This window comes from Oncorhynchus masou, chromosome 6, assembly GCF_036934945.1.
Source record: "Oncorhynchus masou masou isolate Uvic2021 chromosome 6, UVic_Omas_1.1, whole genome shotgun sequence".
NCBI classification, from domain to species: domain Eukaryota; kingdom Metazoa; phylum Chordata; class Actinopteri; order Salmoniformes; family Salmonidae; genus Oncorhynchus; species Oncorhynchus masou.
In genome coordinates, this window is record NC_088217.1 from 80017547 (window position 1) to 80045145 (window position 27599).

General features: G+C 44.7%; 2 protein-coding genes across 3 annotated transcripts; one reads left to right on the forward strand and one right to left on the reverse strand.

The window, feature by feature from the left end:
• Positions 1–4639: 4639 nt before the first annotated feature.
• LOC135542752 (small integral membrane protein 11-like) lies at positions 4640–6445 on the forward strand. Its single transcript, XM_064969929.1, has 3 exons — positions 4640–4749; positions 5814–6053; positions 6206–6445. Exons 1-2 carry the CDS (start codon positions 4726–4728, stop codon positions 6015–6017), a joined length of 228 nt encoding a protein of 75 aa, XP_064826001.1. The 5' UTR covers positions 4640–4725; the 3' UTR covers positions 6018–6053; positions 6206–6445.
• A 634-nt stretch (positions 6446–7079) lies between these two features.
• Positions 7080–24330, reverse strand: LOC135542751 (calcipressin-1-like). Of its 2 annotated transcripts, none has more exons than XM_064969926.1 (4): positions 23882–24330; positions 12071–12244; positions 8856–9015; positions 7080–8693 (listed from the first exon to the last, which is right to left on the reverse strand). In XM_064969926.1, the coding sequence occupies exons 1-4, from the start codon at positions 24002–24004 to the stop codon at positions 8509–8511; spliced, it is 642 nt and encodes a 213-aa protein (XP_064825998.1). In that variant the 5' UTR covers positions 24005–24330; the 3' UTR covers positions 7080–8508. The 2 variants fall into 2 exon arrangements, with proteins under 2 accessions (XP_064825998.1, XP_064825999.1); XM_064969927.1 differs by lacking the exon at positions 23882–24330 and adding an exon at positions 13585–14281.
• Between the last annotated feature and the right edge of the window lie 3269 nt (positions 24331–27599).

Below are 27599 nucleotides of genomic sequence, written 5' to 3' on the forward strand. Positions count from 1 at the left end.
TGTGGTTTAGCTGAAGGTAGGTCAGAGTCAGTAACACTCCTGTGGTTTAACTGAAGGTAGGTCAGAGTAAGTAAAACTCCTGTGGTTTAGCTGAAGGTAGGTCAGAGTAAGTAAAACTCCTGTGGTTTAGCTGAAGGTAGGTCAGAGTCAGTAACACTCCTGTGGTTTAGCTGAAGGTAGGTCAGAGTCAGTAACACTCCTGTGGTTTAGCTGAAGGTAGGTCAGAGTCAGTAACACTCCTGTGGTTTAGCTGAAGGTTGGTCAGAGTCACTACCACTCCTGTGGTTTAGCTGAAGGTAGGTCAGAGTCAGTAACACTCCTGTGGTTTAGCTGAAGGTTGGTCAGAGTAAGTAACACTCCTGTGGTTTAGCTGAAGGTTGGTCAGAGTCAGTAAAACTCCTGTGGTTTAGCTGAAGGTTGGTCAGAGTCAGTAACACTCCTGTGGTTTAACTGAAGGTAGGTCAGAGTAAGTAACACTCCTGTGGTTTAGCTGAAGGTAGGTCAGAGTAAGTAACACTCCTGTGGTTTAGCTGAAGGTAGGTCAGAGTCAGTAACACTCCTGTGGTTTAGCTGAAGGTAGGTCAGAGTAAGTAAAACTCCTGTGGTTTAGCTGAAGGTAGGTCAGAGTAAGTAACACTCCTGTGGTTTAGCTGAAGGTAGGTCAGAGTAAGTAAAACTCCTGTGGTTTAGCTGAAGGTTGGTCAGAGTCAGTAACACTCCTGTGGTTTAGCTGAAGGTAGGTCAGAGTAAGTAAAACTCCTGTGGTTTAGCTGAAGGTAGGTCAGAGTCAGTAACACTCCTGTGGTTTAGCTGAAGGTAGGTCAGAGTCAGTAACACTCCTGTGGTTTAGCTGAAGGTAGGTCAGTCAGTAACACTCCTGTGGTTTAGCTGAAGGTTGGTCAGAGTCACTACCACTCCTGTGGTTTAGCTGAAGGTAGGTCAGAGTCAGTAACACTCCTGTGGTTTAGTTGAAGGTTGGTCAGAGTAAGTAACACTCCTGTGGTTTAGCTGAAGGTTGGTCAGAGTCAGTAAAACTCCTGTGGTTTAGCTGAAGGTTGGTCAGAGTCAGTAACACTCCTGTGGTTTAGCTGAAGGTAGGTCAGAGTCAGTAACACTCCTGTGGTTTAGCTGAAGGTAGGTCAGAGTCAGTAACACCCCTGTGGTTTAACTGAAGGTAGGTCAGAGTCAGTAACACTCCTGTGGTTTAGCTGAAGGTAGGTCAGAGTCAGTAACACTCCTGTGGTTTAGCTGAAGGTAGGTTAGAGTCAGTAACACTCCTGTGGTTTAGCTGAAGGTAGGTCAGAGTAAGTAACACTCCTGTGGTTTAACTGAAGGTAGGTCAGAGTAAGTAACACTCCTGTGGTTTAGCTGAAGGTAGGTCAGAGTCAGTAACACTCCTGTGGTTTAGCTGAAGGTAGGTCAGAGTAAGTAAAACTCCTGTGGTTTAGCTGAAGGTAGGTCAGAGTAAATAACTGACTGACAAGTGGGCGTCATATCACTGTTCTGTCTCTGATTTATCATGTTGCCAAGTACATTGCTAGTGAATGGCCAGTCCTTTAGGGTACTGGTAGGGAGCGGCATGGAATCCTGGGTAGGGAGCCATGTTTGGCTGAATCTCTTTAACATTTACAAGAGCCATGATGATGCTATCTCATGACTGGTGGACCTATTTACCTTTGACCTTACAGCTGAGCACAGGTCATGGGGGATTGCCTGTCAGCATGGAACATACTTGACACCAGGTGTGTGTACACCTGGTTTACTCGTGTGTGTGTGTGTGTGTGTGTGTGTGTGTGTGTGTGTGTGTGTGTGTGTGTGTGTGTGTGTGTGTGTGTGTGTGTGTGTGTGTGTGTGTGTGTGTGTGTGTGTGTGTGTGTGTGTGTGTGAGGATATCCATCCTCCCCCATCAGCTGTGTGTCCTCAGCAGGGAAGTGTTTCTCTCCAGCACTCTTCAGATGACTAGAAAGCAAACAAACACTTTCACATCTAACCGCTCAACAAAAAAAACATCTTTAAACAAATAAGGGCTCTTTGATACCCAGATATTCTACTGTATAAAGAGAGACACAGGTGGTGTTTTCATTAAGAAGAAAAGACCTCCCTCTGCTTTTCTCAGAATCCTGTGTTGTTTCTCCCAGCAGGCTCTGCGCCCTGTCAGCCCATTGGGTGGCATGGCCCGGGGAGAGATGGAAGGAGGTGGAGGAAGGGGTTAGAGGTTACAAGACTATTTCCTTTTCTTTCCACCTGTCTAGATATTTTCAGATCAGTGCAGATGTGGAAAGGGGGTGATACATTGGCCGTGTTCAAGAGCATCAAAACGACTGTAGGTGACTGCTAACTAGCTGATCTACAAATCACCTTACATCAGAAATAACACATATTATTATTTGTATATCAGTCAGTCACAATTTACGGTTTTGATTCTCTCGAACACAGCCATTACAAATGTACATACACATGTGTGTTCGAGCATTAAGCCTAACGAAGCCGACCGTAGACGAAAGTCGGAGAGTGAAGTTGGGGGTAGGTGCACCTGCGACACCCGAAGGTCATACAGTGTAAGGGTTTTCCAACAGCAAGGCTCATATCAATATGGCAGTGTCAACATAGCTTCTATTGTTTATTTAATTTTTTTAAATAAATATCCAAATACACTTTTCTAACCCTAACACATATCACACACTCATAAAAGGAAAACATAGCATGTCTACAATTCATTGGTTAGAGAGACTTTCATTTTTATCCCCTGTAGCTTTAGAATCCTGGCAATGTTGGTTCCTGTTTCAGTCAGGTCTTTGGCCATGTTCATGTGGGTAAAAAACAAACATTGATTGACAAATAGCGCTTCCCAAAATCCAGGTGATGGCTGCATGGTGCAGTTGGTGAGAAGCAACTGCAGCAACTTGAAGGGCGACTTCATAAAAAAAACATAAAAAACAGATTTTTGTCAAGTTAATTCAGTCGACATGTAGTCAAGTCTTTTTATAACCATAATGCAACACACTTTGAAAGGCCAACTTTGTTGGTCAAACAAGCACTCATTTTCTTTCCATCTAGTTTGCCACAGAATGGCTGATTTACAGCCTCCCGGGTGGCGCTGTGGTTAAGGGCGCTGTACTGCAGTGCCAGCTGTGCCACCAGAGACTCTGGGTTCACCCCCAGGCTCTGTAGCAACCGGCCGCGACCGGGAGGCCTGTGGGGCGATGCACAATTGGCCTAGCGTCGTCCGGGTTAGGGAGGGCTTGGCCGGTAGGGATATACTTGCCTCATCACGCACCAGCGACTCCTGTGGTGGGCCGGGCGCAGTGCATGCTAACCAAGGTTGCCAGGTGCATGGTGTTTCCTCCAACACTTCTGAGTTGTATGTGTGCTGTGTTAAGAAGCAGTGCAGCTTGGTTGGGTTGTGTATCAGAGGACGCATGACTTTCAACCTTCGTCTCTCCTGAGCCCGTACGGGAGTTGTAGCGATGACACAAGATAGTAGCTACTAAACAATTGGATACCATGAAATTGGGGAGAAAAAGGGGTAAAATTTTTAATTTAAAAAAAGAATGGCTGATTTATATTTTATAGATTTGTTCTATAGTGAATTAACCTGTACATTACCAACATTCATGAGCCTTGGTTGGCTCTGTAACTTTTTCTTGTAGCCTCATTCTCTCTCTCTCATCACCCTGCTCCTTTCTCTCCCTGCCTCCAGGCGTTGGACAATGTCCCTCTGCTCTTCTACATCCTGGCATGTAGAAGAAGAAGACACGGGCGCCTTGGTGCGGATCACTTTTGTCAGGGTGGTGACCAACAATGATCATTGCCCTGACAAAAGTGATCCGCTCCAATGCGCCCTGTGTCTTCTTCCGTATTTCTAACAGCCTCCAGACACTGATCTAAGGTCAGTTTGGTGTTTTGGTCGTAATGGTTAAGGTTTTGATTTTGGATTCATGAGCTGATTCGAGATCTGTGCCTATGAGTATAAACGCCCTACGCAACAGACTGATGGAGAGGTAATTTATCGCCCTCTAGAGGATACTGAACAATACTGCATTGTCATAGGAGCTTGACCTCAAATAGCCAACATTATTTTCCATAGAACACAGCATACCTTTAAGCAGTAAGGCCCGAGGGGGTATGGTATTGGCCAATATACCCCCATAAACGCTGTTCTTACGCACGACGTGAAGTGGAGTGCCTGGTCACAGCCCTTAGCAGTGGTAGTGTATACTGGCCATAGGCCTAAACCACAAACCCTGAGGTGCCTTATTCATATTATGAACTGGTTACCAACCTAATTAATTAACAAGCATTTTGTGTCATTCCCATGGTATATTGTCTGGTAAACACACAGCTGAAATGCTGTTTCTGCCAATCAGCATCCTGGCCCCCGTTACAAGGTTGTAACTTCATAGCAAGAAGTAAGAATATCTTTGGAGTCACTTCTCGACGGTTCTTTTCCATTCGTCATAACATGTTTCCCGTGAAACTCTCAGTGCCCATTCATTGGCTAACCTACCAGTTTGTTCTACGACTCTTAGATGACGATTGGTCAAAATAATGTACATCAAACAAATTGTGCGTTCTTATTGGTAGAATGTTTTAAGCCCCGCCTCTAAAAGTAACATTATACTTTCCCTCTTCCCGGAGCAGTGCTACATATATCTGTGCTAGGGGAAACTTCACCCAAAGCCACTTTCTTAACACAGTTCCGTCCAACGTCACATTACAGCAGACATGGACCACATGATCAACTGGAAGGTAAGTCAGATATATAATAAAAGTCTATTCATTAGTAACAATTAACATATGCTAAGCATCCCATGTTGTATTGTGTTCTATAAATCGTCCCTTATTTCGCTACGAGGTCGTTGATGTCTGGCAAGCTGCCCATCCTCTCCAATGTTGTGACTTGATAGTGACACTTGCTATTTGCATGGACAGTGCAGTGTTACGTTTTAAGAAACGTTTTATTCTCTTGTTGTTGGTTAGCTACATTGTTATGAGTGCTTTGTACAGTGACGCATATGCAACGTTTTTATGATTGTCTTGCTATAAATACTGCAGCCTACGCAGCACCGTTTATGTGGTCTAGTTCACGAGGGTCTTGAGCAGGCACTGCGCTGAGAAGCAGATCTAAAAGTCAGCTCATTTTACAAGTAACTGAACTGACAGGTTCTAATTATAGAAAGATCAGCTAATTTGTTTTGAGGTGTGTGTTTGTCACTGACAGAAGACAGGCCTAGTATACGGATGGTTGCAGCTGTCCTGCCAACTATGGTGACTGTTTGGGTGTCAGCTGACTTCTAGTCTTTTGACTTTTTGGTGTGGGGGTTGAGGGGGGGGGGGGGGGGGTCGGTGTAGTATTTTGGTCCCTTGTGGGATTCTAGAGCAGTGGTTCCCAACCAGGGGGTACTTGAGAAGGCTCATGAGACCATAGGCTTACTGGTAAAATGCATGAGAGGGTACTTTAGGGGTACTCCTAGCAGAGCAAAATTCAGATGGTGGTACAGTAACCGAAAAAGGTTGGGAACCGTTGTTCTAGAGTGTTCTTTCCTTGAGGGATGGTAAGAGGGGCTGGTGGAGAGTGACTTGGCCCACTGTGCAATTGAGCATGACAGAGGATTATATTAAGTCTGACAACTTTGTTGGTCAAACAAGCACTCATTTTCTTTCCCTCTAGTTTGCCAAATAATGTCTGATTTTATAGATTTGTTCTATAGTGAATTAACCTGTACATTGCCAACATTCATGAGCTTTCATGACCTAAACACATAGCACACAGGCTCATTCTCTCATCACCCTGCTCCTTTCTCTTCCTCCAGGCGTTGGACAATGTCCCTCTGCTCTTCTACATCCTGGCATTGAAGACCCTGGTCTTGTGCCTGGGCTTTGCTGGAGTGAAGATCTATCAGGCTAAGAAGGAAGAGGCCAAGCTGAAGATACAGAGGGCAGAGCAGAGGAGGATAGCGGAGCAGGTGCAGGAGCTCCTGGATAACGAGCTCCTGGACAACAAGAAGGATGACTGACCCGGAGGAACAAGGGAGAGTGTGAGGAGATGAAAGGTGAATACAATACAATACAAAATGAGTCCATTTGGAAATCAGTCAGCAATATAGACTGGGAGATAACAATGGGTGTTTCAAAGGGTATGATGCCTTAAAGTACAGAATTTATTGGTCAGTTTGAGCTAAACATTTCCCCTCTTTCTTCCCAGGAACTACAGTATGTCATCTGACCAGACTGGGGACCTACATGCTCCAAAGATGGGGCGGAACTCTGATTGGCTGATCTGGGGAGGAAGTGTTGAGAATGTCTAGTTCCTGTTGGACAGTACTCACCCAGAACAGGCCTGGGGTCCTGGACATTGCTGCTGTAGTCACTTTTTTCTTTTACACAAACTTTTAACTTCAGAGCCACCAGATGTTTTGTAAATAAAGACTGTTTTTGTACCTCTGTTGGAGCGGCCTTTCTTTGTCACATTTGAAGTATAGAGCTGAATGTTGGAGACAGTGGTGTGATGGAAAGGTGGTCAGACTATTGACTACACATTAGGGGGCATTTAATTCGTCCTGATAAAGGAGATGAGGAAGCTATAGCACAGTCTTATGTCGACTTTTTCCCCTGGTTCGTCTGTATGATTAGTGTACTTTTGGTACTTATTTTAATGATTTTATAGCTTTTTTTTAACTTGCTGATTATCTCCATTAAGTGAAAAGCCCTTAATCAAATGTATTAGACTATTGAAGTCTTAGTGGCTGTATATGGCTCAGTTCCCTGCACATTGTAAATTTGGTATTGGCACTGACCCTGTTTATATAACTAATAAAGAAAAACATAAGAGGAAGCTATGATATTGAGCACTGCACTGTTGGGTAGAGCTTACAAGTTAAGCATTTCACTGTACTTTTGTGCCTGTGACAACTAACTTGTAAAGGTGATAGTTTGAAAGGGTGCACATCCAACTTACCATAGGGAGGCAGCGAAGTGCCACCAATTGGCCAGAATGTGACGTGGCTTCAGACAGTACTTGCCTAAGTTGAACAGTTGATGAAAATAAACCAACACAATTAAAACAAACCACACATTCATGACTTTAGCGGTGAAGTCTTTATTACATGATAACTCATTAGATTATTATTCAAAGTATAATAATGAATGTCAATAGTTCAGAGTACAAAAGTAGCTAAATGACTAATGCAACTAAACCGCTGGGGTGGATAACTTCATTCCAGATGTGCTGTGATGGCGCATGCATTAAACATTTCACAGTGCATCTACACAAGCCTCCCACTACAACCTATGAACCCCCTCTCTCTCTGACAGCAGCGCACACAACCAACCCTCCTACAGTAACTGCAGTTCAGAGCCCTAATGGCCCCCAGTCAGCCCCAAAATAGCAGTGTAAGTCAAGTGAGACAAGCCATACTGGCCAGGAAGATGTGCAGCAAAAATGTACAGTAAGCTACGAAGACCCATGCAGGAGGCCATCCCTGCCCCGTGTGATCAGCGTGATATGGCAGCCATTTCTGTCAAAGGAGGATGAACTAGGAGGGGAGTTTGTCGTAACATATCTCAATGCTATTGAAGCAGATGAGCCATTATTGGAGACATATTATTGAACAATAAGTCCATTTCATAGCAAATTAAAGAGTGAATTCCAAGAAAGTTACGCTGAAGTGTTCTGTTTACAAATGTTAGGCCTGGAGTAAAGACCATTAGGAATTCGAATATTCATGAATAATAATTAGGTTTATTGTGATGACATCAAATAGAATGTCATTTGTACGCCTCGATGAGTGAAACATTGTAAAACGCTGATGGCAGCATTCCACGGGAGGTTGGTGGCACCTTAATTGGGGAGGACGAGCTCGTGGTTATGACTGGAGCAGAATAGGTGGAATGGTATCAAATACATCAAACATAGTTTGACGCCATTCCAGCCATTATTACAAGCCGGCCTCCACTGCAGCATGCGCACACATCTTATAGACAAGGAAATGATGGATCCAGTACACAGTATGAAATGAGTCTATAGACAAGGTTTGTTACGGGGTCCTGGATTACAAGTCACAATGAATCCATAGAAAGTTAATCCCCCGGTGTCTCTCTAGAGAGGACTACAACATCTCTCTCACTACCATGCCTGACCATGAACATATACAATGGTTACAAAGCAAATGAAGTAAAACTATTCAAAACATCCCTTGCTCTTTATTCTCTGTCTACTTCTTTCTCTCAAGTGTCTAATATTGTTCCAAATAAAGGACGAAAGAGAAATTAAATGTGAAATGATAAGAGATGAATGTCTCTCGCTTTCTTTTCCTTTCGCTCTCTCTCTCTCTCTCTCTCTCTCTCTCCATGAAAATGCAGGGCTTTGAGAGGCAAACCCCTAGTGTTAGAGAGGATGTATTACATGTTCCAACAGCATCCTCCCAGGGCCAGGTTGTCATTGACTTCTGAGAGGCAGATGTGGGAGACATGCTTTGTGGATGTTAGAGCGCCCCCTCTCTCTGCCGCTCACTGCATGACGCCGGGGGTGATGTCCGGACGCCGTGTCTGGATGATTTTGGGGCGAGGGGGGCGGTTGCTGCTGCTTCCATCTGTGTTGTCTTCGCCCCCCGAGCTGTCCTGCTCGTTCTCACACACGTGGACCACTACGCTAGGGGTGGTGGGGGTGCCGGTGTGCAGCTCGTACTTCTCACCTAATTTAGAGTTGGAGAGAGGACAGTTAACACTGTAGGACCGGCCACAATCAAACTGATGGCAATACAATGGACAGCTACTGTAATTCCATCACATTGAATTAAAATCAATTCTAATTTTAGGTTCCCATCCTCATTGTAGCAAGTGTGTGTGTGTTGTACCTGGCCCAAGTTTGGAGATGGCACAGAGAAGGTCGTAGTTGATGACGGGCACGGCATCCGGGGCCTGCTGCCACCCCACCGGTGGCGAGGCTGGGGGGGAGATCAGGAACTGTTTGTCTGGTTTAGGGGGCTCCAGGCGGGGACTGCCTATGAGGACGGACTGCAGGGCAGACGGGGAGGGGAAAAGTGAGACACAAGAGGCTCAATGTAGATCAATAAAATCAATCAGTGCCAACACTGCTGCTAGCTAAATAGTGATGAACATGTTTTTTAAATAATTTGTTTACCTTTATTTATCTAGGTAAGTCAGTTAAGAACAAATTCTTATTTACAAAGCCCCCCCGGCCAAACCCTCCTCTAACCCGGACGAAGCTGGGCCAATTGTGCGCCGCCATATGTGACTCCCGATCGAACCCGGGTCTATAGTGACGCCTCTAGCTCTGTGATGCAGTGCCTTAGACTGCTGCGCCACTTGGGAGCGATAATTTGTAATGCATAGCATATTTCCACTACCAAAAGATCCAAGTAACTGAAAGTATGGGGGCATTGGGTGATGTACATATAGTATGGGGGCATTGGGTGATGTACATAAAGTATGGGGGTATTGGGTGATGTACATAAAGTATGGGGGTATTGGGTGATGTACATAAAGTATGGGGGTATTGGGTGATGTACATATAGTATGGGGGCATTGGGTGATGTACATATAGTATGGGGGCATTGGGTGATGTACATAAAGTATGGGGGCATTGGGTGATGTACATAAAGTATGGGGGCATTGGGTGATGTACATATAGTATGGGGGCATTGGGTGATGTACATATAGTATGGGGGCATTGGGTGATGTACATAAAGTATGGGGGTATTGGGTGATGTACATAAAGTATGGGGGCATTGGGTGATGTACATAAAGTATGGGGGCATTGGGTGATGTACATAAAGTATGGGGGCATTGGGTGATGTACATAAAGTATGGGGGCATTGGGTGATGTACATAAAGTATGGGGGTATTGGGTGATGTACATAAAGTATGGGGGCATTGGGTGATGTACATAAAGTATGGGGGCATTGGGTGATGTACATAAAGTATGGGGGCATTGGGTGATGTACATAAAGTATGGGGGCATTGGGTGATGTACATATAGTATGGGGGCATTGGGTGATGTACATATAGTATGGGGGCATTGGGTGATGTACATATAGTATGGGGGTATTGGGTGATGTACATAAAGTATGGGGGTATTGGGTGATGTACATAAAGTATGGGGGTATTGGGTGATGTACATAAAGTATGGGGGTATTGGGTGATGTACATATAGTATGGGGGTATTGGGTGATGTACATATAGTATGGGGGCATTGGGTGATGTACATAAAGTATGGGGGCATTGGGTGATGTACATAAAGTATGGGGGCATTGGGTGATGTACATAAAGTATGGGGGCATTGGGTGATGTACATAAAGTATGGGGGTATTGGGTGATGTACATAAAGTATGGGGGCATTGGGTGATGTACATAAAGTATGGGGGCATTGGGTGATGTACATAAAGTATGGGGGCATTGGGTGATGTACATAAAGTATGGGGGCATTGGGTGATGTACATAAAGTATGGGGGTATTGGGTGATGTACATAAAGTATGGGGGCATTGGGTGATGTACATAAAGTATGGGGGCATTGGGTGATGTACATAAAGTATGGGGGCATTGGGTGATGTACATATAGTATGGGGGCATTGGGTGATGTACATATAGTATGGGGGCATTGGGTGATGTACATAAAGTATGGGGGTATTGGGTGATGTACATAAAGTATGGGGGCATTGGGTGATGTACATAAAGTATGGGGGCATTGGGTGATGTACATAAAGTATGGGGGCATTGGGTGATGTACATAAAGTATGGGGGTATTGGGTGATGTACATAAAGTATGGGGGCATTGGGTGATGTACATAAAGTATGGGGGCATTGGGTGATGTACATAAAGTATGGGGGCATTGGGTGATGTACATAAAGTATGGGGGCATTGGGTGATGTACATAAAGTATGGGGGCATTGGGTGATGTACATAAAGTATGGGGGCATTGGGTGATGTACATAAAGTATGGGGGCATTGGGTGATGTACATAAAGTATGGGGGCATTGGGTGATGTACATAAAGTATGGGGGCATTGGGTGATGTACATAAAGTATGGGGGCATTGGGTGATGTACATAAAGTATGGGGGCATTGGGTGATGTACATAAAGTATGGGGGCATTGGGTGATGTACATAAAGTATGGGGGCATTGGGTGATGTACATAAAGTATGGGGGCATTGGGTGATGTACATATAGTATGGGGGCATTGGGTGATGTACATATAGTATGGGGGTATTGGGTGATGTACATAAAGTATGGGGGTATTGGGTGATGTACATAAAGTATGGGGGTATTGGGTGATGTACATATAGTATGGGGGTATTGGGTGATGTACATATAGTATGGGGGCATTGGGTGATGTACATAAAGTATGGGGGCATTGGGTGATGTACATAAAGTATGGGGGCATTGGGTGATGTACATAAAGTATGGGGGTATTGGGTGATGTACATAAAGTATGGGGGTATTGGGTGATGTACATAAAGTATGGGGGTATTGGGTGATGTACATAAAGTATGGGGGTATTGGGTGATGTACATAAAGTATGGGGGTATTGGGTGATGTACATAAAGTATGGGGGTATTGGGTGATGTACATATAGTATGGGGGTATTGGGTGATGTACATATAGTATGGGGGCATTGGGTGATGTACATAAAGTATGGGGGCATTGGGTGATGTACATAAAGTATGGGGGTATTGGGTGATGTACATATAGTATGGGGGTATTGGGTGATGTACATATAGTATGGGGGTATTGGGTGATGTACATATAGTATGGGGGTATTGGGTGATGTACATATAGTATGGGGGTATTGGGTGATGTACATATAGTATGGGGGTATTGGGTGATGTACATATAGTATGGGGGTATTGGGTGATGTACATAAAGTATGGGGGTATTGGGCGATGTACATAAAGTATGGGGGCATTGGGTGATGTACATAAAGTATGGGGGCATTGGGTGATGTACATAAAGTATGGGGGTATTGGGTGATGTACATAAAGTATGGGGGTATTGGGTGATGTACATATAGTATGGGGGCATTGGGTGATGTACAGAAGTCGTGTCTCTACCTGTGCGAAGTAGAGGCGCATCTCTTTGCCGTTGAAGTCGCTCTTGTGCAGTCGGAGCCGCGCCTCAGCGGCAGCCAGTGCATCGCTGAAGTTGATTCTCACACGCCGGAAACTCTTAAAGAACTGGAAGTTCACGTCCGGGTCGAAGGAGCGGAACAGAGACTCAAAACTGGCCTATAGGAGGAGAGAGAGAAAAGAGAGAGAGGGGGGTGAGAGAAATAGAGGGGGTGAGAGGGCGAGAGAGAGGGTGAGAGGGCGAGAAAGAAAGAGAGAGGGTGAGAGAGAAAGAGGGTGAGAGAGAAGGTACAGGGTGAGTTGGATAGTGATGTTGCCACACAGCATTAGTAATGGTATGACGAAATACATTAAATACATAATGGTCTGTTTACCCAGAAATAGGCTATGCTTCTCAAAACTGCTCAGTCACCATGATCCCAAAGATAAACATTAACTACAGTTATGAGACTGTGGCCTGGGAGAGAACCAGCAGTGGGAGAGAAGCCCAACAAAAAGCCTAAAACCAAGGGGCTCCCGAGTTGCTAAGCAGGCTAGGGCACTGCATGGCAATGCTAGAGGTGTCACAAAAGACCCGGGTTTGATCCCAGGCTGTGCAGCTGCCGGCCGCGACTGGGAGACCCATGAGGCGGCACACAATTGGCCCAGCGTCGTCCGGGTTACGGGAGGGCTTGGCCGGCCGAGATGTCCTTGTCCCATAGCGCTTTAGTGACTCCTGTGGCGGGCCGGGCTCATGCACACTGACACAGTCACCAGTTGTACAGTGTCTCCTCCAACACATTGGTGCGGCTGGCTTCGGGGTTAACCGGGCATTGTGTTAAGAAGCAGTGTGGCTTGGTTGGGTCGTATTTTGGTGGACGCACGGCTCTCGACCTTCGCCTCTCCTGAGTCCATACAGGAGTTGCAGCGAAAAAGGGGTAAAAAATTCAAATAAAACCCAAGACCAGTCCAGGCACAATGACAATAAAAACCAAACCCCATAAAGGCCAATTGCATTGTGATTTGAAAGGCACATTTGTCAAGTGTATGAAGACTTGTACTGTAAGTACCTTTCCCGAAAACACTGTCACCAACCTCATTTCATATCTTCAGTCTTTCAGGCCTAACGTTACCCCCCCCACCCTTCTTAAAATAGCTGCTGCAAAATGCTTGACTAAACTGTCCCCTTAAAATGAGGAACACTGCCCGGTTGTCATGGCAACCCTGCTCAACTTGTGTGCGTGCCTGGCCTTGGTGAGCGTCGGGGCCCATCGCTAAAGAAAGACCCAGTGTGACAGCGGTCTGATAGGAGCTCAGCACAGACCATGAGAACCGCTGCATCTCATTGGTCTAAAGCAGTTTGGAACTATTAGTTGAGAGAGAATGGATCACAAGCTGCAGCCAAGCACAGATCTAGGAACAGATTACCTAACCATTACAATCGGCCTCAAAGGCTACAGAATCTGACCCTAGATCAGTTTTAGGAGACAGATCAGAGGCGACATATAAAGCCTTCTTACCCGGGACTCAGGCCTGTCAAACACTTCCTGGTTGGTCACCGAGGCAACCAGGCAGAAGGCGTTACACTTGGTGGTCTTGAGGTGCATGATGGGAAGGGCAGGGAGGCAGAGGCCTTTCCACCTGATAATGCGGGAGGTCAGAGTTTGTGAGGAGGGGCCGGGATGAAGATGACAGGTGTGGGGGGGTTGCGCCGCCTTCCCCAGCGTGAGGGTTGAGGGAGATCTTGTTCCAACAAAAAAAATATAGATATTTTCCCGTTTCCCTTACTTCCTCCTCTTCTCTATCTCTCTCTGTTTGTAAAGTCCGCACCCCACTAAGAGAGCTGGAAAAGCCTGCAGTCCTGGCCAAATGAAGAGCCAAAATGTCCAGTGACGTTCAAGCCGGAAGCAGTTAGCTACTGAGCAGCGAGCCCAGATCCAGAGTTAGCTCTCAGGTTCCACCCTTGGCAGTGAGGTCTGTAGGACAGAGACAGGCAGCTACACGACAGCTGAAAACAGTCCTCCGTCTAGGCTGTAGAACATTCCAACGAGACTATGGGTTGCATTTGTAAAAGTCTCATATAATACAGCCTTCTGTCTGGTCTCCAGCTCTCTCTGCCTCTGCAGCCACTTATATGAGAGTCACAACTACTGACGTACACCACAGCCCCTCCCTCTCTTCTCTTCCTTCGTTCCATGGTTCATTCACTCCCAGCCAACCCGCTGACACAGGGGGTGTGGTCCTTCCTTTCTTCCCTCCCTCGCTCCTTTGCTGACAAATTAGAGAGGCAGTGAGACACACAGAGAGAGCGAGAGACAGACAGACAGAGGACTGGAAAATAACTAAATCAATCTTTAGCAGACTGAAGTGTTAATCTCTTCACTCTTCTCTTGTTCTCTCTCTCACACACACACACTCACACTCTCTCACTCACACACACACAAAACATATGACAAATCTGTTGCTTAGTTGTGAATGGAAAATATGTGCAAATCAGAAACTGGGTCCATGACTGACACAATAAAACCACACACACACACATACACACACTGAATCAGCTTATCGGGGCACTTGACTCTGGCCTGCTGAGCGTCAGTCGTGGGTATAAATACGCCCAAGAGCTTCACTACAGAGAGACACAGACGAGAGAGAGAGAGAGATAGACTAAAAGAGAGAGGTGGCAGAAGCACAGAGTACATGAGAGAAAGGGAGAGAGACAGCCTGAAAAACAGAGGTCTGTGTGGAGAGTAAGGGAAGAAGAGAGAGATGAAGGAGAACTGGTTCTTATGGAAAATATGCAGCTGGAGGCTTGATAACACAGAAGCTTTTATTAAAGTGCCATTAATAGCACTGAGGTGCTGTGAGAGGAAAAATGTATGAGAGAGAGAGACTAAAGTAAAGGCTAAGCATGTGTGTCTTTTATATATGTGCTAAATGTAGTATACACTTGTTTGTGTGTTAGTAGCGAAGTGACAATCTGTGTGTGTGTGTGTGTGTGTGTGTGTGTGTGTGTGTGTGTGTGTGTGTGTGTGTGTGTGTGTGTGAGAAAGCAAATGTTCCAGTGAGGGAATGGAAAACAGGAATATGAAACCAAAACAGAGGATGGAAAGAATGCGCCCCCCCCCCCCCCCCCCCCCCACACACACACACAATGAGTGTTATGCAAAGTGGCTCTGAAAGAGATGGTGTGGGTGTGTATGAGACTAACTAACAGTGTAGGACAAAGGTCTGGAGATGGTTAACACACACGTACACCGTCACAAACACATGGTGGGACAGAGGTCTGGAGATGGTTAACAATAGCAAACACTCACATTGAACCTCAACTGCTCTGCAGGGAGGAAGAGGAGGGAGGTACATGTTTCCATACAACACCCACAAACTTTAAAACTAGCCTACACATCCATTTTCTCAAGACTACACCCACAGGCCTACATGCAAGTTAACAGTATAGAGGTATTGTGTCTGGACCCTCGACGGACACTTTTTGACAACACCACTTGTATTCTGCATGCAGAGATCATCATCAACTCTTGTCTGAGATGTCGTCTCCAGCTGCTGCTACATGAAAGGTAGTGAGTAACAAACAAGCCAGTCAGCTAGAAGACAGAACCTAGAACAGCAGAGTGTGACCTCAGACAGTGACAGGTGGAACCTCAGAACTGGTTGTATATTCTAGAACACTCCACCATTGTCTGATCTGAGTGGCAGAAACAGCAGGAAAGACCAAAGTGTCACTGATAGCTATAATGAGCACCAGAAACCAGACAGCTCAGATGCATGCACACCTTTACATCAAAGACTAGACAACAAAGAGATTCTGTCCCCCCAGCACAGCGTAGAGAGAGACAAGTGCACAGAGGTTGTACTCAGGTAGAGTATTTAAAGGTGCAATATGCAGAAATCTCTCCACCATTTCCTGGTTGCTAAAATTCAAAATTGTTCGCCTAATTTCAGTTTGTGACAAAACAAGTGTAGAGAATCATTGTACCATCTAAACTGCTGTGAAATACATTTTCTATAACTATAAATATTGTATTTTCAGCTGGTGTGCAAAACTGAAAGTAAAAGACGCAAAAACAAAACTTAAGAACGGGAAGAATAGAAATAGCACACATAGAACAGATATACCGCTTCTTAGACTTGCATTCAATGAGAATGGCAGATCTATAACTCACATTTATATGTGAATTTGGTCGATTTGCCCAAAAAAAGTTACATCATGTAGCTTTAAGTCTACTAGCTGCAGTCTGGTACTAGCGTGCAAGAACACACACACTACCTGCTCTGCTCTCTCTTCAGGCCTGAGGCTTTGTGAATCAAATATCTCTACCACGCAAATCCCTCAGTGAGTACAGTAAGACAGTACAGGTCACAGTTTCCATGAGGTAACCTCTGGGGTGTCACGTGTGTGGCCAGTCCCTGGTGGTGACCTGTATTAAAATGACCTGCTGTAATAATGTGTGGCCCTTACTGCAGGAGGGAAGCCATTCTGATTTGGACAGGACAGTTTACCTGATTAAGGGCAGGGACGGGTCTTAAAACGAGATGAATATCTGAATAGGATGGAAACGTTGTGTGTCTTTGTCAAACATTCCTAAAGGAGAACACAGTGTTGATGCACACAGCGGAATATTCCATCACATGATCTCTCAGCTGACTCAAAGCTCCTTAAAGGACGTGACCCTCTGAAAAGAAAAACACTTTTATTCCAAACAGTCAAGTTTTTATGACCTTTACCCTGTTTCACTTCCTTCTAAGCCCAATTGATTATTCAATCATTGATCTGTGTGTGTGTGTGTGTGTGTGTGGCTTGACCAGCTGTTCTGGTTGGAGCACCTGTCTCACTGTTTCTGCCACCTCCATTCCATGGAAGAGGCCATCAGTAGGAAAATAAATTTCAGCTGAATCTGACACTATTCACCAATGTCATCACACCAGCTAGGCCTCCATGTCAAACATACAATGTGTAAATTCCATACAGCATTGACTTCTGTTTGCAATTTCTCACAATAGTACTGTTTGTATGGCCCATAGTAGTGTGTAGTAGACCCATGGTGAGTTGACACTTGGTTCTCATGAACAAAAGCAACCGTGTGTGGTAGGGCTGACCCCAATTAGTTGACTGGTTGATGGTTGTTCTTTTCTCTTTTGTTTGGAGCGTTCCTGCCAACGTTGAGTAAGGACGCGCACCTGATTATGCACTGAAGTAGGCCTATATGCTACCTGGCCTATGTGCAAATGTAGGCATATAAATGTGCCCATTTGGCGATCTGATTGTTTTTCTGATTGGCTTAACACACCACCACTAATGAGTAGTGGAGCTTCTCAGAGTAATGTTTACTTCACCTAAAACAGTAAGCAAACAAAGTCTGTCTTTACATTCAATGAGAATGACAATAGTTCCTCAATGTACACAACCGGTCAAAAGTTTTAGAACACCTACTCATTCAAGGGTTTTTCTTTATTATTACAATTTTCTACATTGTAGAATAAGAGTGAAGACATCAACACTATAAAATAACACATATAGAATCATGTAGTAACCAAAAAAGTGTTAAACAAATCAAAATATATTTTAGATTCTTCAAAGTAGCTACCCTTTGCCTTGATGACAGCTTTGCACACTCTTGGCATTCTCTCAAACAGCTGGAATGCATTTCAATTAACATGTGTGTCTTGTTAGAAAGTATTTGTGGAATTTCTTTCTTAATGCATTTGAGCCAATCAGTTGTGTTGTGACAAGGTAGGGTGGGTATTAGAGGCCGACCGATTAATCGGAACGGCCAATTAATTAGGGCCTATGTCAAGTTTTCAGAACAATCAGTAATGTGCATTTTTGGACACCGATTGTGGATGATTTTTTTTTTTTTTTTGCCTTTATTTAACTAGGCAAGTCAGTTAAGAACACAATCTTATTTTCAAAGACGGCCTAGACGGTGGGTTAACTGCCTTGTTCAAGGGCAGAACGACAGATTTTTACCTTGTCAGCTTGGGGATTTGATCTCGCAACCTTCCGGTTGGTAGGCTGACTACCTGTTATGCGAGTGCAGCAAGAAGCCAAGATAAGTTGCTAGCTAGCATTAAACTTATCTTATAAAAAACAATCAATCATAATCACTAGTTAAACTAGTAATATCATCAACCATGTGTAGTTATTTACCGTGTCCTGTGTTGCATATAATCGGTGCGGTGCCTGTTAATTTATCATCGAATCACAGCCTACTTCAAACGGGTGATGATTTAACAAGTGCATTCGCGAAGAAAGCACTGTCGTTGCACCAATGTGTACCTAACCATAAACATCAATGCCTTTCTTTAAAATCAATACACAAGTATATATTTAAACCTGCATATTTAGTTAATATTTCCTGCTAACACGACTTTCTTTTAACTAGGGAAATTGTGTCACTTCTCTTGCGTTCTGTGCAAGCAGTCAGGGTATATGCAGCAGTTTGGGCCGCCTGGCTCGTTGTGAACTGTGTGAAAACCATTTATTCCTAACAAAGACCGTAATTAATTTGCCAGAATTGTACATAATTATGACATAACATTGAAGGTTGTACAATGTAACAGCAATATTTAGACTTGGGGATGCCACCCGTTGGATAAAATACGGAACAGTTCCGTATTTCACTGAAAGAATAAACATTTTGTTTTCGAAATTATAGTTTCCGGATTTGACCATATTAATGACCTAAGGTTCATATTTCTGTGTGTTATTATGTTATAATTAAGTCTATGATTTGATAGAGCAGTCTAACTGAGGGGTGGTAGGCAGCAGCAGGCTCGTAGGCATTCATTCAAACAGCGTTTCACTGCAGCTGTTCGTTGTGCTTCAAGCATTGAGCTGTTTATGACTTCAAGCCTATCAACTCCCGAGATTAGGCTGGTGTAACCGATGTGAAATCGCTAGCTAGTTAGTGGTGGTGCGCGCGAATAGTGTTTCAATCAGTGACGGCACTCGCGCTGAGACCTTGAAGCAGTTGTTCCCCTTGCTCTGCAAGGGCCGCGGCATTTGTGGAGCCATGGATAACGATGCTTCGAGGGTGGCTGTTTTCAATGTGTTCCTGGTTCGAGCCCAGGTAGGGGCGAGGAGAGGGACGGAAGCTATACTGTTACACTGGCAATACTAAACTGCCTATAAGAACATCCAATAGTCAAAGGTATATGAAATGCAAATGGTGTAGAGGGAAATAGTCCTATAATTCCTATAATAACTACAACCTAAAACTTCTTACCTGGGAATATTGAAGACTCATGTTAAAAGGAACCACCAGCTTTCATATGTTCTCATGTTCTGAGCAAGGAACTTAAACGTTAGCTTTTTTACATGGCACATATTGCACTTTTACTTTCTTCTCCAACACTTTGTTTTTATATTACTAAATTTATATTAACTAAATTGAACACGTTTCATTATTTATTTGAGGCTAAATTGATTTTATTGATGTATTATATTGATCCAGAGTGATATCATCCAGAGTGATCATGGGCCTCTTGGCTGCATCTCTGATCAGTCTTCTCCTTGTATGAGCTGAAAGTTTAGAGGGACGGCCAGGTCTTGGTAGATTTGCAGTGGTCTGATACTCCTTCCATTTCAATATTATCGCTTGCACAGTGCTCCTTGGGATGTTTAAAGCTTGGGAAATCTTTTTGTATCCAAATCCGGCTTTAAACTTCTTCACAACAGTATCTCGGACCTGCCTGGTGTGTTCCTTGTTCTTCATGATGCTCTCTGCGCTTTTAACGGACCTCTGAGACTATCACAGTGCAGGTGCATTTATACGGAGACTTGATTACACACAGGTGGATTGTATTTATCATCATTAGTCATTTAGGTCAACATTGGATCATTCAGAGATCCTCACTGAACTTCTGGAGAGAGTTTGCTGCACTGAAAGTAAAGGGGCTGAATAATTTTGCACACCCAATTTTTCAGTTTTTGATTTGTTAAAAAAGTTTGAAATATCCAATAAATGTCGTTCCACTTCATGATTGTGTCCCACTTGTTGTCGATTCTTCACAAAAAAATACAGTTTTATATCTTTATGTTTGAAGCCTGAAATGTGGCAAAAGGTCGCAAAGTTCAAGGGGGCCGAATACTTTCGCAAGGCACTGTATATATAAAAAACATTTCAAAATGTATTTATTCATTTTTACAAATCGGCTGAATAATCGGTATCGGTTTTTTAAAGAACCGTTTAAAGTTTCTTCAAGTGCAGTCGCAAAAACCATCAGGCGCTATGATGAAACAGGCTCTCATGAGGACCGCCACAGGAATGGAAGACCCAGAGTTTCCTCTGCTGCAAAGGATAAGTTCATTAGAGTTACCAGCCTCAGAAATTGCAGCCCAAATAAATGCTTCATTTTTATTTTACTAGGCAAGTCAGTTAAGAACAAATTCTTATTTTCAATGACGGCTTACGAACACTGCCTTATTCAGGGTAGGAACGACAGATATTTCTACCCTCTGAAGAGCCTTACGGTTGTGGGCGGAGCAGTTGCAGTACCAGGCGGTGATACAGCCCGCCAGGATGCTCTCGATTGTGCATCTGTAGAAGTTTGTGAGTGCTTTTGGTGACAAGCCGAATTTCTTCAGCCTCCTGAGGTTGAAGAGGCGCTGCTGTGCCTCCTTCACGATGCTGTCTGTGTGAGTGGACCAATTCAGTTTGTCTGTGATGTGCATGCCGAGGAACTTAAAACTTACTACCCTCTCCACTACTGTTCCATCGATGTGGATAGGGGGGTGTTCCCTCTGCTGTTTCCTGAAGTCCACAATCATCTCCTTAGTTTTGTTGACGTTGAGTGTGAGGTTATTTTCCTGACACCACACTCCGAGGGCCCTCACCTCCTCCCTGTAGGCCGTCTCGTCGTTGTTGGTAATCAAGCCTACCACTGTAGTGTCGTCCGCAAACTTGATGATTGAGTTGGAGGCGTGCGTGGCAACGCAGTCGTGGGTGAACAGGGAGTACAGGAGAGGGCTCAGAACGCACCCTTGTGGGGCCCCAGTGTTGAGGATCAGCGGGGTGGAGATGTTGTTGCCTACCCTCACCACCTGGGGGCGGCCCGTCAGGAAGTCCAGTACCCAGTTGCACAGGGCGGGGTCGAGATCCAGGGTCTCGAGCTTGATGACGAGCTTGGAGGGTACTATGGTGTTAAATGCCGAGCTGTAGTCGATGAACAGCATTCTCACATAGGTAATCCTCTTGTCCATATGGGTTAGGGCAGTGTGCAGTGTGGTTGAGATTGCATCGTCTGTGGACCTATTTGGGCGGTAAGCAAATTGGAGTGGGTCTAGGGTGTCAGGTAGGGTGGAGGTGATATGGTCCTTGATGGAGTGCTGCATCAGATGACCTGGCCTCCATAATCGCCCGACTTCAACCAAATTGAGATGGTTTGGGATGAGTCAGACCGCAGAGTGAAGGAAAAGCAGCCAACAAGTGCTCAGCGTATGTGAGAACTTCAAGACTGTTGGAAAAGCATTCCAGCTGTAGCAGGTTGAGAGAATGCCAAAAGTGTGCAAAGCTATCATCAAGGCAATGGGTGGCTATTTTGATTTGGTTACTACATGATTCCATGTGTTATTTCATAGTTTTGATGTCTTCACTATTATTCTACAATGTAGAAAATAGTAAAAATAAAAATAGTAAAAATAAAAACCCTTGAATGAGTAGGTGTTCTAAAATTTTTGACCGGTAGTGTATTTGAAAAATCTTTACAGCTCTCTCCCTTTCGATAACTCAGCGTGAAAGGGAAAAATGTCATGCTCTTATCCAGTGGAAACGTCATAAAATAGACCTACCTGATTACTTCTTATCCATTGTGCAAATAGCCTACAGCTGTGTATGTCCTGAGCTCGCTGGCACAGGAAACTGAGGGCCCAGAATATGTTATACAATGTTGCAAGTTTGCTAGTGTGAGCTGGGCCAGACCCAAGTTAATAGTTGATACAATGTTTCAAGTTCGTTGCAGACAGGCCATGCGTAGCCAATGTGATTTATAAGACATTTATTTTATCATGATATTTTCTACCTGCAGGCTGCAATGTTTTTATTTGTTGGCTTAATGTAGTCTGTTTTTACATAGTTGCAATGGCAATAGAATTTGCATTTGAAGTTTGTATAATTTTTATTTTCGATTTGGATAGAATTTTGATTAACCACATGACAATGATTTTGAGATACGAAGATGTTATCCTAAATTAAATTAAACTGTTCCATGAAAAAGTGCATTTCAAAACCATAACCAGCACGCAAATCGGTAGAAATGTTAAGATAAATTGACATTGCTCATGAGAAAGGTTGTGGACTCCTTGTGTAGCCTATTACCAGCAACTTCAGGAGGATGGTTGGGTCAGGTTAAGGTTTTTTCTTCTGGTTATCTTGATCTCTGGCTCCCTCTTGAGTCATCTGGGTCTCATTTCATCAAACAATGAGCTTAAAGCATCAGACAAGCTCAGCGCATATAATTGATTTTATTCAAACAAATAGAGTGCGTCAATATGGAAAAATAAGTTTAAAAAATCCAATCACTCGATATATAGACACACTATTTGTTTTATTAAAATCAACTATATGCAGAACAGACGACTTTCGGTCAACCAATATAAATGTTTTTAATCGGGACAGCCCTAGTGTATGGATTTATTCTATTTGCTTTAAACTAATTGCAAGGCATAAGGCCTAGTCTGTGGATGTGGGAATACTACATAGAACAAAGTCTCTAGTTTCTCCCCTCTTCAACCTCATCTCTTCCTGCGTATAACTGCTGTCCTTCCTGTTCCTTCCTTCCTGCCAGCTCCAATGGAAACTCTCTCTGAATCAAAGACTAGCCTACACAGAGCGGAAGAATGTTGTGTACACTGAAAAATACATTAGTCAGATTTCCAACACAAAAACTCAGCCCCTGTGACACATTCACCTGACCTCAGGAAGGCTAGATGTTATCAGAGACTGAGATAATGTGAGTGTGTACCAGATATGCATTTTAATAAAGATACCAATCTTTGTTTATGATTTAGGCTATATCCTCAAAGTCCAGAAACGGTTTTGACTGAATAGGGCCCCTGCTTGCCAACTCTCTCCCTGCTGTTGTTCAGGGGGATCTCCTGAATGACATCTGGCCTAGTTAGAGCACACACTTTTCCATTGTTCCGATTACAGCGTGTTATCACAGTCTACTTCCAGTGCCTTCATTTGACTGACAAAGAGGTCACAGCCACCTCAGCCAAAACCTCTGACAAGAGATCGGTGAGAGGAGCAGCGATGACTAGACATGTTTGTGCCATATCACTTTCACTTATTGGCTAGCTAAGTGGTCATGAAGGAAAGAAGACAAGGAAAGGAAGCAATAAAATAAACACTCTTGGGACCTTTGCCTGTGTGCATCTGTCCTTGACTAAGCTCTGAGATTCTGGCCCAGTTAGGACAGAATCTCAGTCTTCCTGTATTCTGGTATGGGGGAAAATCTAGTAATGTTCTTGCTGATGGAACTGTTCCAACCCCTATGGAATCAGGCAGGGATGGAAGGGAACCATTTCCATGTGTGTGATGAGGGTGTGAGTGGTGGATTGGAACTACACAACTAGGAGCCTAAGACTCATCTTTAGAAAGATGCCAATTCTTTGGAGGAGTGGAATGTAATACTATCTTTGGATTGAACATGAGCATGAGAGAGCGCCACGCGCACGCGCACGCACACACACACACACACACACACACACAAATAGGTTTAAAGTTGTTTAGGGAACCATTGTAATGTAATGCAAGCTTGCTTTGGTTGATTGCTTTGATCCACCATAACACACATCCTTACCTTCAGAGTTTGGTCATTGAAAACATCTTCAGTTACTTTGCATGCGATAAGGGCGTTGGGAAGGTCGGTAAACTGCACACCGACCGTTGCCTCAGCACCATCGCTCTTCTCTGATTTCTGCATCTTGCGGACCGTACTTGTAGTCGCGCCAGGTTAGTTGTTTCAACTTGCAGTTCGGACCTAGCAGTCACTGTAGCTAAATATACTGTGGTCCTCCGTTAGCTTTCAGCTAGCTAGCTAGCAGAAGCGCTTAACTACTATCTCATCGCAAGCTCCCTAGATTCGTTATTAATTAATGAGCAAAAGTTAAATAACTAATGTAGCTATGTTGTTTTATGGCCAAATATTTCTCAGTAAATTACATTCAAAATGCATATTACACTAAAAACTGAAAGTACGGTTATAGAGCTGGTGGTACATAAAATAAAGGAGATGACGTCAAGGGGACGAAAAACAGCTGATGCGATTTTCCGGTTTCGAACTGTCGCAACGCAGCTTCACTGATCACTGCAATTCGGGATTGTCCAAGACATTACATGATAACAAGTTTGACTCATACAGTCGTTTTTAGATCAGTGATGTCTATGCAGCGCTTTACCCCATTGCAAATTACTGGAACGCCCTGAAGGTGATGGCACATTAGCTGTCACTGTCAGTGTTGAGTTTTAGTACACTGTCATTTTGCCCTGAACTGTTCGTTGCAAATGCCGTACTTATGTCAACTGAAGTTTATATGTAAATGACCTGCTATTTTATCATATATAATACCATTATAGACAAAGCAATACTGCCCTCTAACGTTGAAAAACGTAAGGCCTACAGTCAGTAGTAGATTATCTTTATTTGAAGAGTATGATGGAAGCATCATCAATATGTTTAGATCGAAGAATGGAATTAAAAAGATAAATAATTACTAAGGTTATTCATCCTTTTGTACCAAAATTCTCTTGTGTGAATAATTCTGATTCTGATGCCTCTACCTGTAGGTCTACCTCTGACTGTCAGACAGTGGTTTTATAGGTTTACTCTGCCTAAAGCCTGAAAGAGGATAAGGGATTGTACTAGGACAACTGTGGTTTACTGAAAAGCTAACTCAGGGCATCCTCACTGACCTCAGCAGAGGCTCAGCCTATGAGTTGTGTTAAAGGAGAACTGAAAACTGCAAAGGGGTCAGGGTGGGTTAAAGATGGTTTGGGGTTGGGGGAAGTGTGGCAGGTTGGATGTGTTTTAGGATTGGTGGGGGGGGGGGTCCATGCATGTATGGAGGCAGCCATTGGGAGGAGGAGATTGTTAGGGAAGTGGTTGAATGGATGGAGGTTGGAGTGGAGTGGAGTAGACGGGCCTGGGGTATGGGGGGGGGATGTCGGATGTCGGATACTGGGGCTATGCTGGGCTAGGCATGGTTGTGGGGGTATAGGCTCTGGAGCTGGGCTGAGTTGGGGGGATATGGGCTCTGGAGCTGGGCGGGGGGGGATATAGGCTCTGGAGCTGGGCTGGGCTGGGGGGATATAGGCTCTGGAGCTGGGGGCGGGGGGGGGGGGGTATAGGCTCTGGGCCGATTTAAATTAGGCAGGCTGGTCATGTGGGGATCAACTTCTGAAACTCAGCCTAATCCTCTGGGGAGAGAGAGAGAGAGAGAGAGAGAGAGAGAGAGAGAGAGAGAGAGAGAGAGAGAGAGAGAAGGAGGGAGGAAGAGATTGTACTTTGACCAACTGGACACAGGCACTATTTACAGATTGGAGCCCCAGGCAGCAACAACTAGAAGCTGTGCGTGCGTCTGTGGAACCTACAAGCACATACTTATCGAACTTTCTCAAACTTGGCTTGAACTCCTGGACACATACTCGTTGGAACCTTGAATACACTCCTTCCCAGTGTGTGTTGGTCTTCTAGTAACCATGGCTCAGTCTGAAGCTAATGGCCTCAGCCCGGACCTCTCTAATGGAGCCATCATCCACAGCCCAATAGGAACCTGTACCAACCCGGACAGACAGAGACAACGAGATGAAGAGGAGGAGGAGGAGGAGGATGTAGAACTAGCAGAGGAGGTGTTAGAACTGGGGGAGGAGGTGGGCGAGGACATGGAGGACATTGGGATGGCAGGTGAGAGGGAAGGTGCAGCTGATCATTTTGAAGTGACGATGCAAGCTAGCGGGAGCAGAGGAAATGAGGGAGAGGAGGGGGAGAGGGGGATTGAAGAAGAGATCGGTTTACAGGAAAAGAGAGAGGGAGATAAAGGGGAGGGGGAGCTGACCGTGACAGTTGTTGTAATTGAAGAGGAGCAGGAGAAATCTGTAGAGGCTGTTGAAGAAGAGAAGTTTGCTAAGAGAGAGGAGTCAGCAGGGGTGGACAAAAAGAGAGAAATAGAGGAGAGAGAACCTCCTCACCCCCCACCGTCCCCTAGTTTACCTGAAACTGAGTCCATTAATGATGAGGTAGAGACAAAAGACGAGGACACATCCCCAGAGGCAGAAAAGGCACACATCGTTTTGCCTATTGATGAGACAGAGAAGACAGAGGACAATGTCGGTTTGACGACAACAGAACCGCCAGTCCCGTCAACTAATGATGAGGTGGAGAGTAAAGAAGAGCTATGTAATGAGAGTCGAAAGCCAGAAACCACATCCACTACAGATGAGTTAGCGAAGGGAGAGCAGAATGGCGGTCAGGATGCAGAGATGCCCATCAGCCTGGTGACTAATGATGATGGCATAGTAAGAGTGAGTGATGAAAGCAGGAGTCAAGTGACTGAGGACTGTCAAACTATGTCCACTAGTGATGAGGTCAGAGGGACACGGCAGGAGGAAGGACAGGAAGAGGAGCCTAAACATCAGCCAGCAAATGACAATGAAGGAGAGAGTGAGGAAAGTAACAATAAATTGGCACATAATCTACAGGTTTCACAAGAAGAGAGGGATGAGAACCAGCAGGGAAGTGAGAAGAGTACAGAGAAAAAAGAGGAGGAGGTTAAAAGCCATGTTACAGAGGAACAGGGAGAGACAACTAAAGCAGTTTTAGAGAAAAAAGAGGAGGGGCATCAAGCGACAGAGCACCAGCCCCCGTTGTTCGTTACCAAGGAGTTCATAGAGCTTGGAGTCGTCAAGAGTCAGGCAACGAAGGCTCAACAGCCACAGGAAGTTGTCACTCTACCTGTTGAGGTAGAGGGAGGGAGCAAGAGCAAGGCACAGCCACTGATACAGCCCAATGAGAGTCAGGAGGGTGAGAATGGCTCTAAAGAGGAGGGAGGTTTACAACAGACAGAACAGCAGCTACAGGTGGAAGAGGGTGACAGTGATAGGGCAGTGGAGAGAGGTGGTGGGGAGAGGGAAGAACCGCGACAGGTTGGGGATAATGCGGTGTTGGGGATGGACACAGGAGGCAGCAAAGTAGATGAGGAGCAAAAGAAGAAGGATAATGTAGACATGGCAGAGGAAGAGAGAAGAGGTGGCAGTATGGAGGAACAGACGGAAAAGGCTGTAGAGCCTGATTATGCTGCCAGAGAAGAAGGGGAAGAGAGAGAAGACAAAGTTGTAGCTCAGCCACAGGTACAGATACTCAAGAGTTCAGCAGGAGCTACACAGGAGGATGACGACAAGGATTTAGAGCATGTTGAGGAGGCTTTCGAGCTTGAGGAGGAAGGAGACATGGAGAAAGAACAGCCAGGAGAGGTCATTCTGGATGAGCCCGGAGCTGCAGAGGTGGGAGGGGCTGAAGAGAT